General features: G+C 35.3%; 1 protein-coding gene and 1 long non-coding RNA gene across 5 annotated transcripts in view; both read right to left on the bottom strand.

Annotated features, from left to right (window-relative positions):
* The window catches only part of LOC147846549 (uncharacterized), a 1,651,758-nt gene that overhangs the window by 146,237 nt on the left and 1,491,176 nt on the right, over positions 1–14,345 (bottom strand). The gene's annotated exons all lie outside the window — the stretch shown is intronic.
* The window catches only part of sirt6 (sirtuin 6), a 71,903-nt gene that overhangs the window by 21,480 nt on the left and 36,078 nt on the right, over positions 1–14,345 (bottom strand). For 3 of the 4 annotated variants that reach the window (XR_015477674.1, NM_001002071.1, XM_087239211.1), the window contains 3 exon segments: positions 10,723–10,782; positions 5,370–5,465; positions 157–237 (listed from right to left, as the gene is read on the bottom strand). Coding sequence is in view for 2 of the 4 variants with exons in the window: in NM_001002071.1 (NP_001002071.1) it covers positions 157–237; positions 5,370–5,465; positions 10,723–10,782 (237 nt within the window). In the remaining 2 variants the exon portion in view is untranslated. 4 annotated transcript variants of the gene reach the window in all.

Genomic DNA, 14,345 nt, shown 5'->3' on the forward strand with positions numbered 1-14,345 from the left:
CAGTCAGCCTTACTTTAGTCTTGTAATTGTTGATTGCTTTGTTCTGACTGAGCAAGAATTGTTCTTGATTGGCTAAATATAACGGCCTTCAGCCTGTATTATCAGAGCAGATGTGTCTCACTCTGTCTCAGAGTCTAGATATTAATCTTCCTTTACCTGCTCGCCTCATCAGCTCTGTTCAGGTCTCTGTCGGGCAGAGAGTCCTCCCAGTCCAATATAGAGCTGATCAGCTTCCCTCTGCACAGAACACACAAACACACACACAAATACGCATGCATGCATTTTTAGGACATCACTCCAAGTTATCCACTCTAAAAAAATCGGCACACTAATGTTAGGATCCTGATCAGTTTTAATAATTTCTGCCATGTTCTGAGTAGTCACAAAAAAGTTGTTTTGCTATAAATAAAGGTTATATTCTGTAGAATAAATAGATAAATTAAACCATATTATTTTTTTTTTTTACTAAAAAAAAAAAAAACAACCTAAAATTATTTAAATTAATTATGATTTATTTGGCAAATAAACATCTAACTGTCATTAATTTTAGGTACTAAATTACATATTGTGCATGTCTGTATATAAATAATAATATATAAATATTCCTAAAATATAATATATACACTACCGGTCAAAAGTTTGGGGTCAGTTTCTTTTAAACTATTTAAATAAAATTATTCTGTTTATCAAGGTGGCATTTATTAAATGTACAATGAAAAAGTTGCATTTTTAAATATGTTTTTAGCAAATATTTATTTATTACTTATTGTATGTAGTTTCAAATGAAATTTTTACTCCAGTCATTATTGCTTTTATTCATTCATTCATTCATTAATTCATTTATTTTCTTTTAGACTTCTCGAGGCTCGAACCAGCAACCTTCTTGCTGTGAGGCGACAGCACTACCTACTGCGCCACTGCGTCACCATTATTCCTTTTATTACTATTAGTATTAATAATAATAATAATTAATATTAGAGTGATTTCTGAAGGATCACGTGACTCTAAAGACTGCAGTAATGAAGCTAAAAATTTATCTTTCAAATCTCTAGAATAAATTATTAAATTAAATGATAAACTACTTTTGAACAGTTATTTTATAGTGCAATAACATTTCACAGTTTTTACTGTATTTTAGATTAAATACATGCAGCCTTGGTGAGCAGGAGAAGCTTATTTTAAGACATTTAAGTCCTACTGACCCCAAATTTTGGTAGTGTATATTTGCACATTAGCGATGTGCGAATCAGCTTAAACGGCTTCATACTAATCATCCACCCGCCCACACATATAATTTTATCTGAGATTATATATATATAATTATTAGCCCCCCTGAATTATTAGCGCCCGTTTATTTTTTTCCCCAATTTCTGTTTAATGGAGGAAAGATTGTTTCAGCACATTTCTAAGCATAATAGTTTTAAAAACTTATTTCTAATAACTGATTTATTTTATCTTTGCCATGATGACAGTAAATAATATTTTACTAGATATTTCTCAAGACACTTCTATACAGCTTAAAGTGACATTTAAAGGCTTAACTAGGTTAATAAGGTGAACTAGGTAGGTTAGGGTAATTAGGCAAGATATTGTATAATGATGGTTTGTTCTGTAGACTATCTAAAAAAAATAGCTTAAAGGGGCTAATAATTTTGTCCCAAAAATGTTTTTTAAGAAATTAAAAACATCTTTTATTCTAGCCGAAATAAAACAAATAAGACTTTCTCCAGAAGAAAAAAATATTATCAGATATACTGAGAAAATTTCCTTGCTCTGTTTAACATCATTTTGGGAAATATTTAAAGAAGAGGAAAAAATTAAAATGGGGGCTAATAATTCTGACTTCAACTGTACACACATATACATATGTATGTATGTATGTATGATGTGTGTGTGTGTGTGTGTGTGTGTGTATATATATATATATCTCCTCATCTGACCTGCACCCAATCGTCACTTTACTTAAATCTAACTTTTTTTTTTTAAGCAGAATGATAGGTCATCGTTCGTTATTAAAAGCAGATTCAGTAAGTTAATCTGCACTTTTCTGATAGTAAAATAATATGCTAATCGTAAACTGTTTTAAATAAACATTTATTTATAAAAACAAAAGTTTGTCTTAAGATCACATTTTCTTCATTTTCAAATGGATACAGAAAATAAAAATAAGAACTTGTAGCCTTTACAGATACAGGAAAAAAAACGGTGCCACTATAGCCTAAAGGCCAGCTAGTATGGTATGCTTTTGATGTAGCACACACAAGATGATTCATATTTAAGGTACCGGTCTTGGGGCTTTCATATACATACAGTGCTTCACAGCCGTTGCATATTACATACCCAGCACTTGATTCATCCTCGTAAACCACTTTGCTAAAACTCTCCCACATTTCACTTTTCTTTCTTTCCTATTGCTTTGTTTTTAATTTTCCTTCTTATGTTTCTCTTGGATCAGATTCGACTCCATTTCTGCTTTAACAAATGGACCTCCAACAAGCGCATAATAATAATTATTATTTTTTAATTAGTGAGCAAATTAGGGCCTGTTTGCCTGATTAAACATGCATTAAAAAACATTCGTATTTTACAGAAAGTGTTTAAAAAATACAAAGCATAAATCATTAATAATTAATCTCGTCCACCTGCGACCTGCCTGCAATTAAACATAGTGTATCCTGTCCTCAGATATAACCGCCTTGTATATTTTCTTTTTATTTATAATTTTTTTCATTGACTATCGTTTATATAATTGTTTTTTAATCTTTTTTTTTAGTTGAATTAATTTATCTGAGTGGTATGAACTGCAGTTTTGCTGCATGTATATTCTTTCTGTCTCCATCTCTCTCTCTCTCTGTCTGTACCGGCCCTGTCATTTTCACAGGTCCCGCCTACTTTGGAGCACTATTGGCTGACAGGACTGCCAATCCTAATCAACTGTGTGACGACAACTTCTCTCTCAGCCAATCACGTTCGTTGCAGACCCCTTCAAATCGGAAGCGGCAACGGGGAGAGATCAGCTGTTGTTGTTGTTTTGGAGTGTTGTCTGTTTGGTGGCGTCCGTGTGCGTTTGTGGCTGTTACTGATGTGTACTTTGAGTGAGATTAACTGATGTTTACTTTGAGTGAGATTTGTTTGAGAGTTCTGGGGCCTGTTTCAGTAAGGAGGTTCAAACAACTCAGAGTTTAACTTGAACTCTGAGTTGATTTACCGAGAGATTAAAAACTCAGAGTTTTCGGTTACAGAACAGCTGATCTGAGTTGGGTCAATCAACTTCGAGTAGACCAACTCAGAGTTAATCGCGCACACCGTGACTTTAAAAAGGCATTATCAATGGAGCGCAGACATTACGAGTGACTATGGCAATATCTTATAAGAGAGATCAGCATTTCTTTCTCCAGCTGAACTTGATGTTCTCATGCAAAGTTATAGCAAATATGAGTGTATATGAAAAGAAGCAACCATCAGTGAAGAAGAGACAGTTAGCGTAGGAAAACAACAGCTCAAGTTAATGCCTAATTTCACTTTTTAAGTATTTAAATATTTAAGTATATTAAAATAAGTAATGTAATTTGTGACGTTTATGTTTTTTTTTCTAAACTTTTTTATACATTTATTAGTTTTAAATGATTTAACAGTGCACTTGTGTGTCTGCCTTTTTTATTGATCAAGTGATAGAGGTTAATATAACATTTAGAAGGTAAGCAGTACTAAAAATTATTTTTAGAAAGAATAATAATCCCATTAATCTAGTTACAGTGCATGTCGAAGGTGAATTTAATTTAATTATTTATTAAAAAAGGATAAGCCATTCTAGTACAGTTCTTCTGTGTGTGACTAAAATGTAGGCAATAGCTATGTTTCCATCCAAATATATTACATAAATCTATGTGCAAAACTGGAATATTGCATAAAAGATGCAAATAAAATTCCATCCAACGAGTCAAAGAGAAAAAAAATTGTCACTTTCTGATTAAACTGGCACCAAATATCAACAGTAAAAACAGAATTTACTGTGGTAGAAGAAGCTGCGTCAATTAATTCTTTATTTAGCCTAATTAATGTACTTGTGCCTCGATGTCAGAAGACAATGCTGAAACACAATGAACACGTGGGGGCGTCTGAAGCCATGAGACGTGGAGACTCTTGACACGCACCAGACGCTCGGAGGTAATTAATAATATACAATAATACTGAAACAGTTAAGGCATTTTAGAATGACTAAAACAATATTTAAGACATGTTACAGTGTGCTCAGCCTGCTGGTTTGTTCATTTACACACATTTTCATAATCATATGATTATGATCTTTTTTTTAATGTACATACTGTAATTTGTTCAGTAAAAGTGTTTCCATCGTAGTTTATGCGCACATTTTCTATCGAATAAAAGTTTATCCTACTCAGTTATGCGCGTTTTTTAAAAAGTTATGTGCATCATGACGTTTCTATCAATCGTTTTTATGCACGTATCCAAAATGAGCATTAAAATAGGTGGGTGGAAACGTAAGGCTAAGGCGAGAAATACCGCTTCATCTTTAAAAAAGGGGAGGAGACAGAGAGTTTAGAGAATAAAACCTGCTTCTGACAAGGTTAGATTCACAGAGTAAGTTACCACAGTAACTGACTCTGAGTTAAAGTTACCTCTCTTTCAGAAACAGGCTTGACTTACCCTGCTTTCTTGAGTTTAACAAACCTGCCATTTTGAAATGGAAAACCCAGAGTTTCTCTCATTTCAGGGTTAAAATACTCTGAGTTTTCAGTTAACCTCTTTTCTGAAACAGGCCCCTGGTGTGTTTATACATCTCTAGCCCGCTATTGCTTCATTCAAAAACCTTCTGTGACTTTTGACAAGGGAAATCTGGTACAAAATAGTAAGTCACGTGACATTTATTTGCACGCTGGATTATTGATGTATAGACACACTAGTTAGCGAAGTGTGCTAATTTTGTATTTTAATTATTAGTTGGTATAAGTTCAGGGTGCTTTTGCGCTGAAGACTTTCTTTTTCATATTGTTATTTTCTTATTTAGTGGATTGGGGAGGAGATTAGGGGAATGTTTTTGCTATATTTATTTCTTTGATTTGCTAGCGCAAACTTCAGTTCCCTCTCCTGTTTGTCTTGGTTCTTTTCAACTTTGTCCTATTGTTTGTAAATATTGTAAATAATGTGAGAGCAATAAATCTTTTGCGGTGCTAATGTGTTGTTTGGTGTTTTCTCTTGCCATTCTTCATCATCAGTTTATACTTTGGTCATCTTCATGTTACTCCTTTTAATTCCCTAGACATATTGCCATCAAGGATCGTAACACTGAGCATAAAATAATGAATAAGTATACATTTTACATTTATTATATCTGCTAAAAAAGTCACCTGCAGGATCGTAGTCCTCTGGAGCGCATGACGTCGCAGTATCTTCCAGTCGGCTTCAGTCCCATCACTCCGATCACCGTGTCCCGAACGTATTGCCTAAAAAGAGCGCGAGGGCACAAGTGCTTATCTCAGTGACAGTGACAGAAGCGGCACGCGACCCGCAGCCACCCTTGATGAAGATCTATGTGTGTGTGATCAATAAGCCAGAATTCACACGGGTGTTATCTGTCAGACGCAGAGCTATGATGCACATACACAATCAATACGCAACCTATTCAATGTCAAACACTAGAAAAATAAACCTGAATCAATGCACTTTTGGAGAGTGTGCAAATGTGTGCAGCTTGAGGGCCGAGCGTCAAAGACCTTTCTGTTCTTTATTTACACATATTTCTCAGTCCAGACTTGGGGAAATTATAGATTTGTTGGATATGCTACAGGATTTATTGTTTACTTGAATCAAATAAACAGTTTTGAAGAACTTTACACAGATTTTAAAGGCACAGTATGCCATTTTGTCCACTAGAGGGCGAGTATTTACAACAAACAAAGGCATATTTTTTAACTTGGCGTTGTTGTGCTGATTGTTTTTCTCCTGTCTGACCATAAACTGTGAGAATAAGAAGCATGGCAAAGTTCCAGAACACAGCCATCAGTTGCGTAATCGTCACTGCCCAATGGTAGCTCACATCCAAAATTAACTTCTCTAAAAAGTTTGCTTTGGTGAGCTCTCTCGAACTGCCCAATCTAACTCAAAAAGTACTTTGTTTGAGTTGGATTTTGTTTGAAATTAAGTCATTTCAGTTCTTTTTCGATTTTGTTTAAAGTTTGAAGTCTTTAGCATGAACACACATCACACACTCTGTCTCACTAGACAAATTTGCTTATTTCTCTGAATTTTAACATTTCTAGAAAACATTTGGGATAATGCAAGAACACAAAAAAAAAAAACAGCAAAATAAATACACAGTCATCTTAGCCATTAAGCAAAAATATGCTAAGAATATTTATTAATAATATTAATAATAATGATAATAATAATAACAACAACAACAACAAACTGGCCAAATTTTGATTATTTTTTTTAAGTCCTTGCAGTATCAAAAATATTTTCAAATATCCATATTTTTCAAATATCATTAGGAAGCAGGCCCGGATTGGCTAATTGGGAGGACTGGGAGAATTCCAGGTGGGCCAGTCGTTTTTTTTGGCCGCAAGGGCCGGTCTCCCTAGCTGCTTGCACTCTCAGCAGTCGCACTTTTTTCATTTATTTACTTATTTGACCATAGCCTTACGTTACTCATTTTATTTATTTTCTCGCAGCACTGTGAGCAAAATGCAGTCTGCAGGTTAATGATGACGTAGCTATCATTCCATCCCAAACAGCGACACCTTTATAGTGAACAATTAATATTAATGAATATTACACCTGCTCAATGAAAATCAGATGTTTCACTACAATAATAAATCTCACATAACTTGATCAGAAATCTAAAATGGGGAAAAAACGATTAAGCCATCATTAGTAAGTAATACTGTGGTTAAAAGTTTTGCAGATAACAGTGCAATACTTATTTTTTTATTCCAGACACTCTGGCATAACAGCGCCATTGTGGGCCAGTTGTCAGCACGCTGCGTTACGACGCCACCGACCCGAGTTCAAATCTGACCGGAGTAATTAAATTTTTTTATTTTTAGTGTTATGACATATAATACTGTTTGGGTTACTTATGTAGGTGTACATATTTTATTTTTTGTGTGACCACTGTTACAAAGGACTGGGTATCTATAAAGAATTTAGCACAGAATATATATTCAGATAATGCACTGAGGTGGGCCAGTCTAAGACTTGAAACTCCAGGGCTGAAAAGGAGTCCCACTCCGGCCCTGTTTGGAAGTTATAATTTCCAGTATCGTGACAACACTAGGTGCATTTTGGTTGCATACTCATCGAAAATTTAATCCATGCGACCTCTAAATATATTTTGGAGCATTTGAGCAATATGCATGTATAAAATTGTTGCCGTGCGACTGAATTTCATTGCAAAATGTTCACCGCATGCGCAGATTTAGGAGACATTCACACAGAATGTGTCTTTGAACCTGAAAAGTGAAAGACAGCGCTCTGGAATAGTTTAAAACTGTTGTCTTGTCAACGTTCTGCAGTAAACAAAGCCCAAAATGCTTGTCCCGCCCTCAAGCTATTCTGATTGGCCCACTGCTCTAGAACTGATTGCGAATGGATTGGTTAACATCAGCTGCAAATCACTCAGTCAATGCCTTCTGCTTTCAGATGACAGGGAGCGACCACCACGAAAACAAAGCACTGAAGATGAGGGAATGAAAAGTGCACTGAAAGATTTTGTTTTAGAAACCATCTAAAGTTACAAACAATGGCACATCTGATTAGTGATCACGTGGTGAATGTTAAATCACCATTTAGATTGGGTTATAGTCCACTATGAAAATGACTAAACTGAAGCATTAACTGTAAAGCCTGTGGGAGTTTGCAGGTAACAGTTTTTGCTACATCTAATTCACATTTTAAGCATGAGAGGTTCTATTTAATCCTTTATTTAATTGTCAGGATGCTGTCAGACGTGCAAGTAGCAGCTATATGTAAAATTTAACATTGTGCACACCATCGCAAAAGGATTTGAATTCAGTGAGATTAAACTAAAATACTGCAGCTCATGAAAACACTGGTGTTGTTCTTCTCCCATGTGGCACAGATCGGATATGGCCCATGTACGTGTAAGCAGGAACAAATCACATGGATTCCGATTTACTCAAATCAGATTCAGGCCTTGTTCATATGTGGAAATTTATCCGATATGAATCGGATCTGTGTTCTCGTGTCTGCAGCGTAAGCAGGTAGATTGAATTTTCACCTGTCAATGCGAGTCGACCGTCATTAAAAACCGTAGCGAATGACGTAAAGTCAGACGCTTTCATTTCAGAACAGACTTCAGCAGAGTCCCAAACCTTTGGGGCCCTATCATACACCCAACGCAGTGTGGCACAAGACGCGGCGCAGTAGTCTTTTGGTAGTTTCATCTTGGCGCAAGAGTTGTTTTGAGGCGTTGCGCTACGCTGTTTAAATAGCAAATGCATTAGCGCTCATATGTGCGCCCATAGGCATTCTGGTCTAAAAAGGAAGGCGTTCTGAGGCGGACCGCTGGCGCGTTGCTATTTTGAGAAACTATAATAGATTTTTCATTAGACCAAAACAAACCCGGTCTAAACTTCTGCGCAGAGTTGCGCCTCGCTTACGCACTGCTTAATACGCACAAGAGAGCAATAGGCAAATATCTTTACATATGAAAAAATGTAAATATTAAGAATATATATAGGATATAATAAGAATAGATATAGAATATAAATATAAAGGATTAAATATTACAAAACATATTATTTTCTAGCCTACATAAATATGAAAAACCACTGCTTTTATGTCTTCTTCATCTCGGGAGGCTTTTTCAGTTCATTCATAACAATTTGCTTTTGTATAATGTTATTATTATTAGCAGTATTATTTATTATATCCATATTTATATTTTTTTTTAATAAAAACAAGCTTAGATTTGCCCACCTGCAGGTTTTAGACCATATGGGGCACAGCATGTGTTTTAGGATATAACTCAGTTTTTTGAAGACATTTTGTTATTATTATTCATTTATTCGTTAGCTGGAAATTAGAACTGAATTTAGAAATAGTTTTGAAATTAATATTTGCGCTTAACAAACAAAAGTATTTATTTATAGGCTAATTGATGTCTGTGCGTAAAGGTTTCCCTATCCAAGAGCGAAAGTGAAAGTGATCCATTATCTCTCATTCTCACGCAGTAGATGCTCTGTTTAACAGTTTTCTGTTAAAAAAACTGTGAACTGTTTGCTAGTGAAATGCTCATTTTTTCCACTTAGACTTACTTTACGTCCTGTAAATAGCAAATGCGCTCTTGGCCCGACGCAGCTGACTCTTAAAGGGAATGGGAGATGAGACTCTGATTGGTTTGTTCTCAAAACACACCTATAACTCATTAAGAAAATAAACTCAACCCTTTTAGACCATGCGCCACTGCGCAAGGCAGATTTCCCGTCCTTAAATTAGCAAAAACGCGTCCTGACACGCTCTGAACACGTTTGCGCCCTGCGTTTTGCGCTCTGCGCATGGACCGTCAAAATAGAGCCCTAAATCTCATACAAGAGGACATAAACAGCTTTTATATTGTCATACAGCACAGGTATTTAAGCATGTTAACGAGCGCAATGTCCGCCATGTAACCAATATAAACTAATATAAGACTAGTGCATACATCACGTGCATAAATCAAGCCATGGACATTACATTAAGATGCCTAAAGGTTTAAAAAAGCCTATATATCAAAAGAAGATGAACAAATGAGAACCTTTCTGTCATAAACTATAGTGAAACAGCTTGTCAAAAGCAGATTAAATACAGGAATAGAGAAAAGAGCACTCTTTTATTATCAGCTGTTAGTCAGCGCCCGCTCTTTTTTTCCTGGTCATTGTGCTTTTGCAGTGTAAATGCAGACAACTGGATATGAATCACTTTTAAAAGATGATGTAAGCAGGTCATCAAACAAAATCGGATACAGTCACAAAATCAGAATTGACCATCAAGATCTGCAGTGTAAATGCAGCCTAAGACGACGTCATGTCCAGCAGTGCATAGAGGGCCAGATTTTTTGGCTGTTAGTTTGGATTAGTGTTGATTTCAAATTGAAACAAATCTGATAATATAAAACTTAGTTAGTAGTAAACTTACTTAGTACTAAGTAGTTACTTAGTACAGTGCGACTAAATTTTGGCTGGTGTGACTACATTTATAAAATTAGGAGCACCAGTGCTACCATGCAAAAAGCTTAATTTTGAGCCCTGACTAGTTCCTACTGTTTATTTAGTTTGAAAAATAGTGTATTACAATAAGATAACAACAAAAAGACCGAATCATAGTGTTCAACTGATGATTATATGATTGTTGTGGGTTGTTATTTATTGTTATGGATTGCTATTTATAATTTATTGTGATGGATTGTATTTTTATAATTGATGTAGAGTGGAGTTACAATTGTATCATATTGTTTTATTTTGCTTTGCTTATTAAATTGTTGCTATAAATTTATTGTTATTTTTTGTTTATGCCCAAGATAAAGCCTAAAGTCTAAAAACAGCGAGTGTGTCAATGTTTGGCCCCATTTGCTCATATTGTGTATTTTCTCTGCCCCAGTAACACATCCCTGGATATCTTCTGCTTGTAAATCAGTGTTGTTTCTGACTGGATGTGTTCAGGCGGACTTCATTAATAAATTCAGACAGATCGATTACATACTTGCCACACTTCTCACATTCTTCAACAAACATGTTCCCATGCAGCTCCGACAATCGATCCCTGAAACATACAGAGAGAAATAAACAAAGAACATGAGCATGAGAAACGAAGCAAAAATCTATAACAAGAGAAGTGATTGAATGTTGAAACAATCAATATGCAATATGCACAGTAATGCGCGCAAACAACTGTGGGTCTCATTTACAATCCATATACTTTATTATTACATCATTCATGATCACTTTTAAAATATTGTTATATTTTTTGTTTAATTCTAAATTCTTCCTTTGGTCATATCTATTTAATATATATTTTTTGTTTTAGTTATTTTTAATACTTCTAAAATGGAGTATGAGTAAATGATGCAGTCATTTTTATACACTCACCGGCCACTTTATTAGGTACACCTTACTAGTACTGGGTTGGAAACATTTTGCCTTCAGAACTGACTTAATCCTTTGTGGCATAGATTGAACAAGGTACTGGAAATATTCCTCAGAATTTTTGGTCTGAGATGATTCAAACTTTATGACATGGTGCGTTATCCTGCTGAAAGTAGCCATCAGAAGATGGGTACACTGTGGTCATAAAGGGGTGGACATGGTCAGCAACAATACTCAGGTAGGCTGTGGTGTTGACAAAAGGCTCAATTGGTACTAATGGGCCCAAATTGTGCCAAGAAAATATCCCCCACACCATTACACCACCACCACCAGCCTGAACGGTTGACACAAGGCAGGATGGATCCATGATTTCATGTTGTTGACGACAAATTCTGACCGTACCATCTGAATGTTGCAGCAGAAATCGAGACTCAGACCAGGCAATGTTTCTACAACCTTCTATTGTCCAATTTTGGTGAGCCTGTGCAAATTGTAGCCTCAGTTTCCTGTTCTTTGTTGCTAGGAGTAGCAACATGATTTTATTTTCAGTTTGAAGCCTTTAGCATGAATGCACAGCACACACTCCATCTCACTAGATAAAAAAAAGTAAAAAAAAAAAATGCTTATTTCTCTGAATTATAACATTACTAGAAACATTTGGGACAATGCAAGAACACAAGTCAGCAAAATATATACACTGTCAGCGTAGCCATTAAGATAAAATGGGCTAAGCGTGTTTTATTATTATTGTTATTAATAATAATATTAATAATAATAAAAACACCAAAAACAACAACAAACTGGCCACATTTTTATAATTTTTTTTTTCAAAAAAGTCCTTGCAGTATTGACAATTATATCGAATATCGATACTTTTTTAAAGTATCGTATTGAAGTAAGAGTTTCCAGTATCGTGACAACACTAGTTTCTACTGTGTATTTAGTTTGAAAAATAGTATATGAGAATAAGATAAGAACGAAAAGACAGAATCATGGTGTTCATTTGTTGATTATTGTCGTTGGACAATCTTCTATTGTCCAATTTTGGTGAGCCTGTGTGAATTGTAGCCTCCGTTTCTTGTTCTTAGCTGACAGGAGTGGCAGCCGGTGTGGTCATCTGCTTCTGTAGCCTATCTGCCTCAAGGTTGGATGTGTTGTGTGTTCAGTGATGCTCTTCTGCAGACCTCGGTTGTAACGAGTGCTTATTTGAGTTACTGTTGCCTTTCTATTAGCTGAGCCAGTCTGGCCATTCTCCTCTGACCTCTGGCATCAACAAGACATTTGTGCCCACAGAACTGCCGCTCACTGGATATTTTCTCTTTTTCAGACCATTCCCTGTAAACCCTAGAGATGGTTGTGCATGAAAATCAGAGTAGATCAGCAGCTTCTGAAATACTCAGCCCAGCCCGTCTGGCATAAACAACCATTCCATGTTCAAAGTCACTTAAATCCCCTTTCTTCCCCATTCTGATGCTCGGTTTGAACTGCAGCAGATCGTTTTGACCATGTCTACATGCCTAGATGCATTGTGTTGCTGCCATGTGATTGGCTGAATAGAAATTTGCATTAACTAGCAGCTGGACAGGTGTACCTAATAAAGTGGCCTGTGAGGATATAATTTGTACCATATACATATATATTTCAAATATCAATATAAATCAACTTTATCAAATGTATGCATGCACGTGTGCATTTGTTTATACATAATATAAATAAACAGCACACACACACACACACACACACACACACACTTTATGCCAAAGAAACTTTTTATTTTGGTTGCGATTAATCGCTGTTCATCTTGGACCAGCAATTTTTTTTTTCATCAAATAATTTAACAACAATATTTTGATTGTTCTCATATAATTTTAGTTTTAATAAATATAGTATGTCAGCTTAAATGAATGAAAATTACAAAAGGACCATTTTCACATATCTGGGTTTCTCAGCAGAAGAAGCCGTCATAGTTGGGTGAAGTTAGAGTGATGAGAATGGGAAAACAATGATGGTGTCATCAAGTCATTCAGAAAGTTTATATATAAAAAAAAAACAACAACAACAACATCAAATTCACTGTCCTTGGCCCCATAGACCTTATATTAAAAACATCACACATAAGCACGTAATTTGTTGTAAAGATGATATAATACAAAGAATAGCTTTATAAATATATATTATTTATATATATAAAAAAATAGATAAAAACTTAAGGACTTATGATGCTATTAAATGCCTCATAACAGTCTTGTGAAAAGAGACCATGCTAAAAGTCAAACTTTAAAAAGAACAGTTTGAATTTTATTAAAAAGTTTACTTCATATAAATGACCAAAACTTCATGATTTATTTACAATTACAACGCAAGATGACAGAGGGCTTTTAATTAAGCGTCCTTGAATGAAACTAGCAATTCATCATGTCAATATGCTAAATTCAACATTAACCGCTTAAACTTGTCTGCCCAGAACAAGACGTCCTGATTACATTGGCATATGGGAGGGGAAATTAGAAGAGCTAATCAACACGGCACGTCAGACATCACACGGAGGACAGAGGCCAAAACTTTAATCAAACCGCTCCGAGATGTACAGGAACTGTCTGTCAATCAGAAACATTTTAGGAAACTATAGTTAGTCTAGAAAAGAGCCGCATGACTAAATTATAAGAGAAGAGTTTATTATGAGAAGATCTTAAAGAAGATTGAACAAAAACTTGTGAAGAATGGGCAAATTAAAGGCAATTTTGTGTACAATCCAAATTGCAAAAAAGTTGGAACACTGTACAAATTGTGGATAAAAAAAGGATAATTTACAAAGCTTGTAAGCTTACATTTTATTTACAATAGAATATAGATAACATATCAAATTCTGAAAGTAAGACATTTCAAAATTTTAGCTCATTATTGGCTCATTTTGGATTTCAAGACAGCTACACATTCTAAAAATGTTGGAACAGGTAGTAATACCAGGTTAGAAAAGTCTAATGTACATGTAAGGAACAACTGGACAGCAACTTTTTCCACTACTTGGGTCAATTGGCAACATAATTGGGTATACAAAGAGCCCCTCAGAGTAGCAGAGTCTCTAATGCCGAGTTCAGACTGCATGATTTTAGCCCCGATTTTGACTCGCCGACAGGTTTTGAGAAATCGCGGACAAAAGCCTGAAATCGCAGGCAAATCTGTGCTTGTGCATGTGAGTGACAATCACACAGTATTAAGGGTGTCACGATTCTCCAAATC

Source organism: Danio rerio, chromosome 2, assembly GCF_052040795.2.
Source record: "Danio rerio strain M-AB ecotype USA chromosome 2, GRCz13ab, whole genome shotgun sequence".
NCBI lineage: Eukaryota > Metazoa > Chordata > Actinopteri > Cypriniformes > Danionidae > Danio > Danio rerio.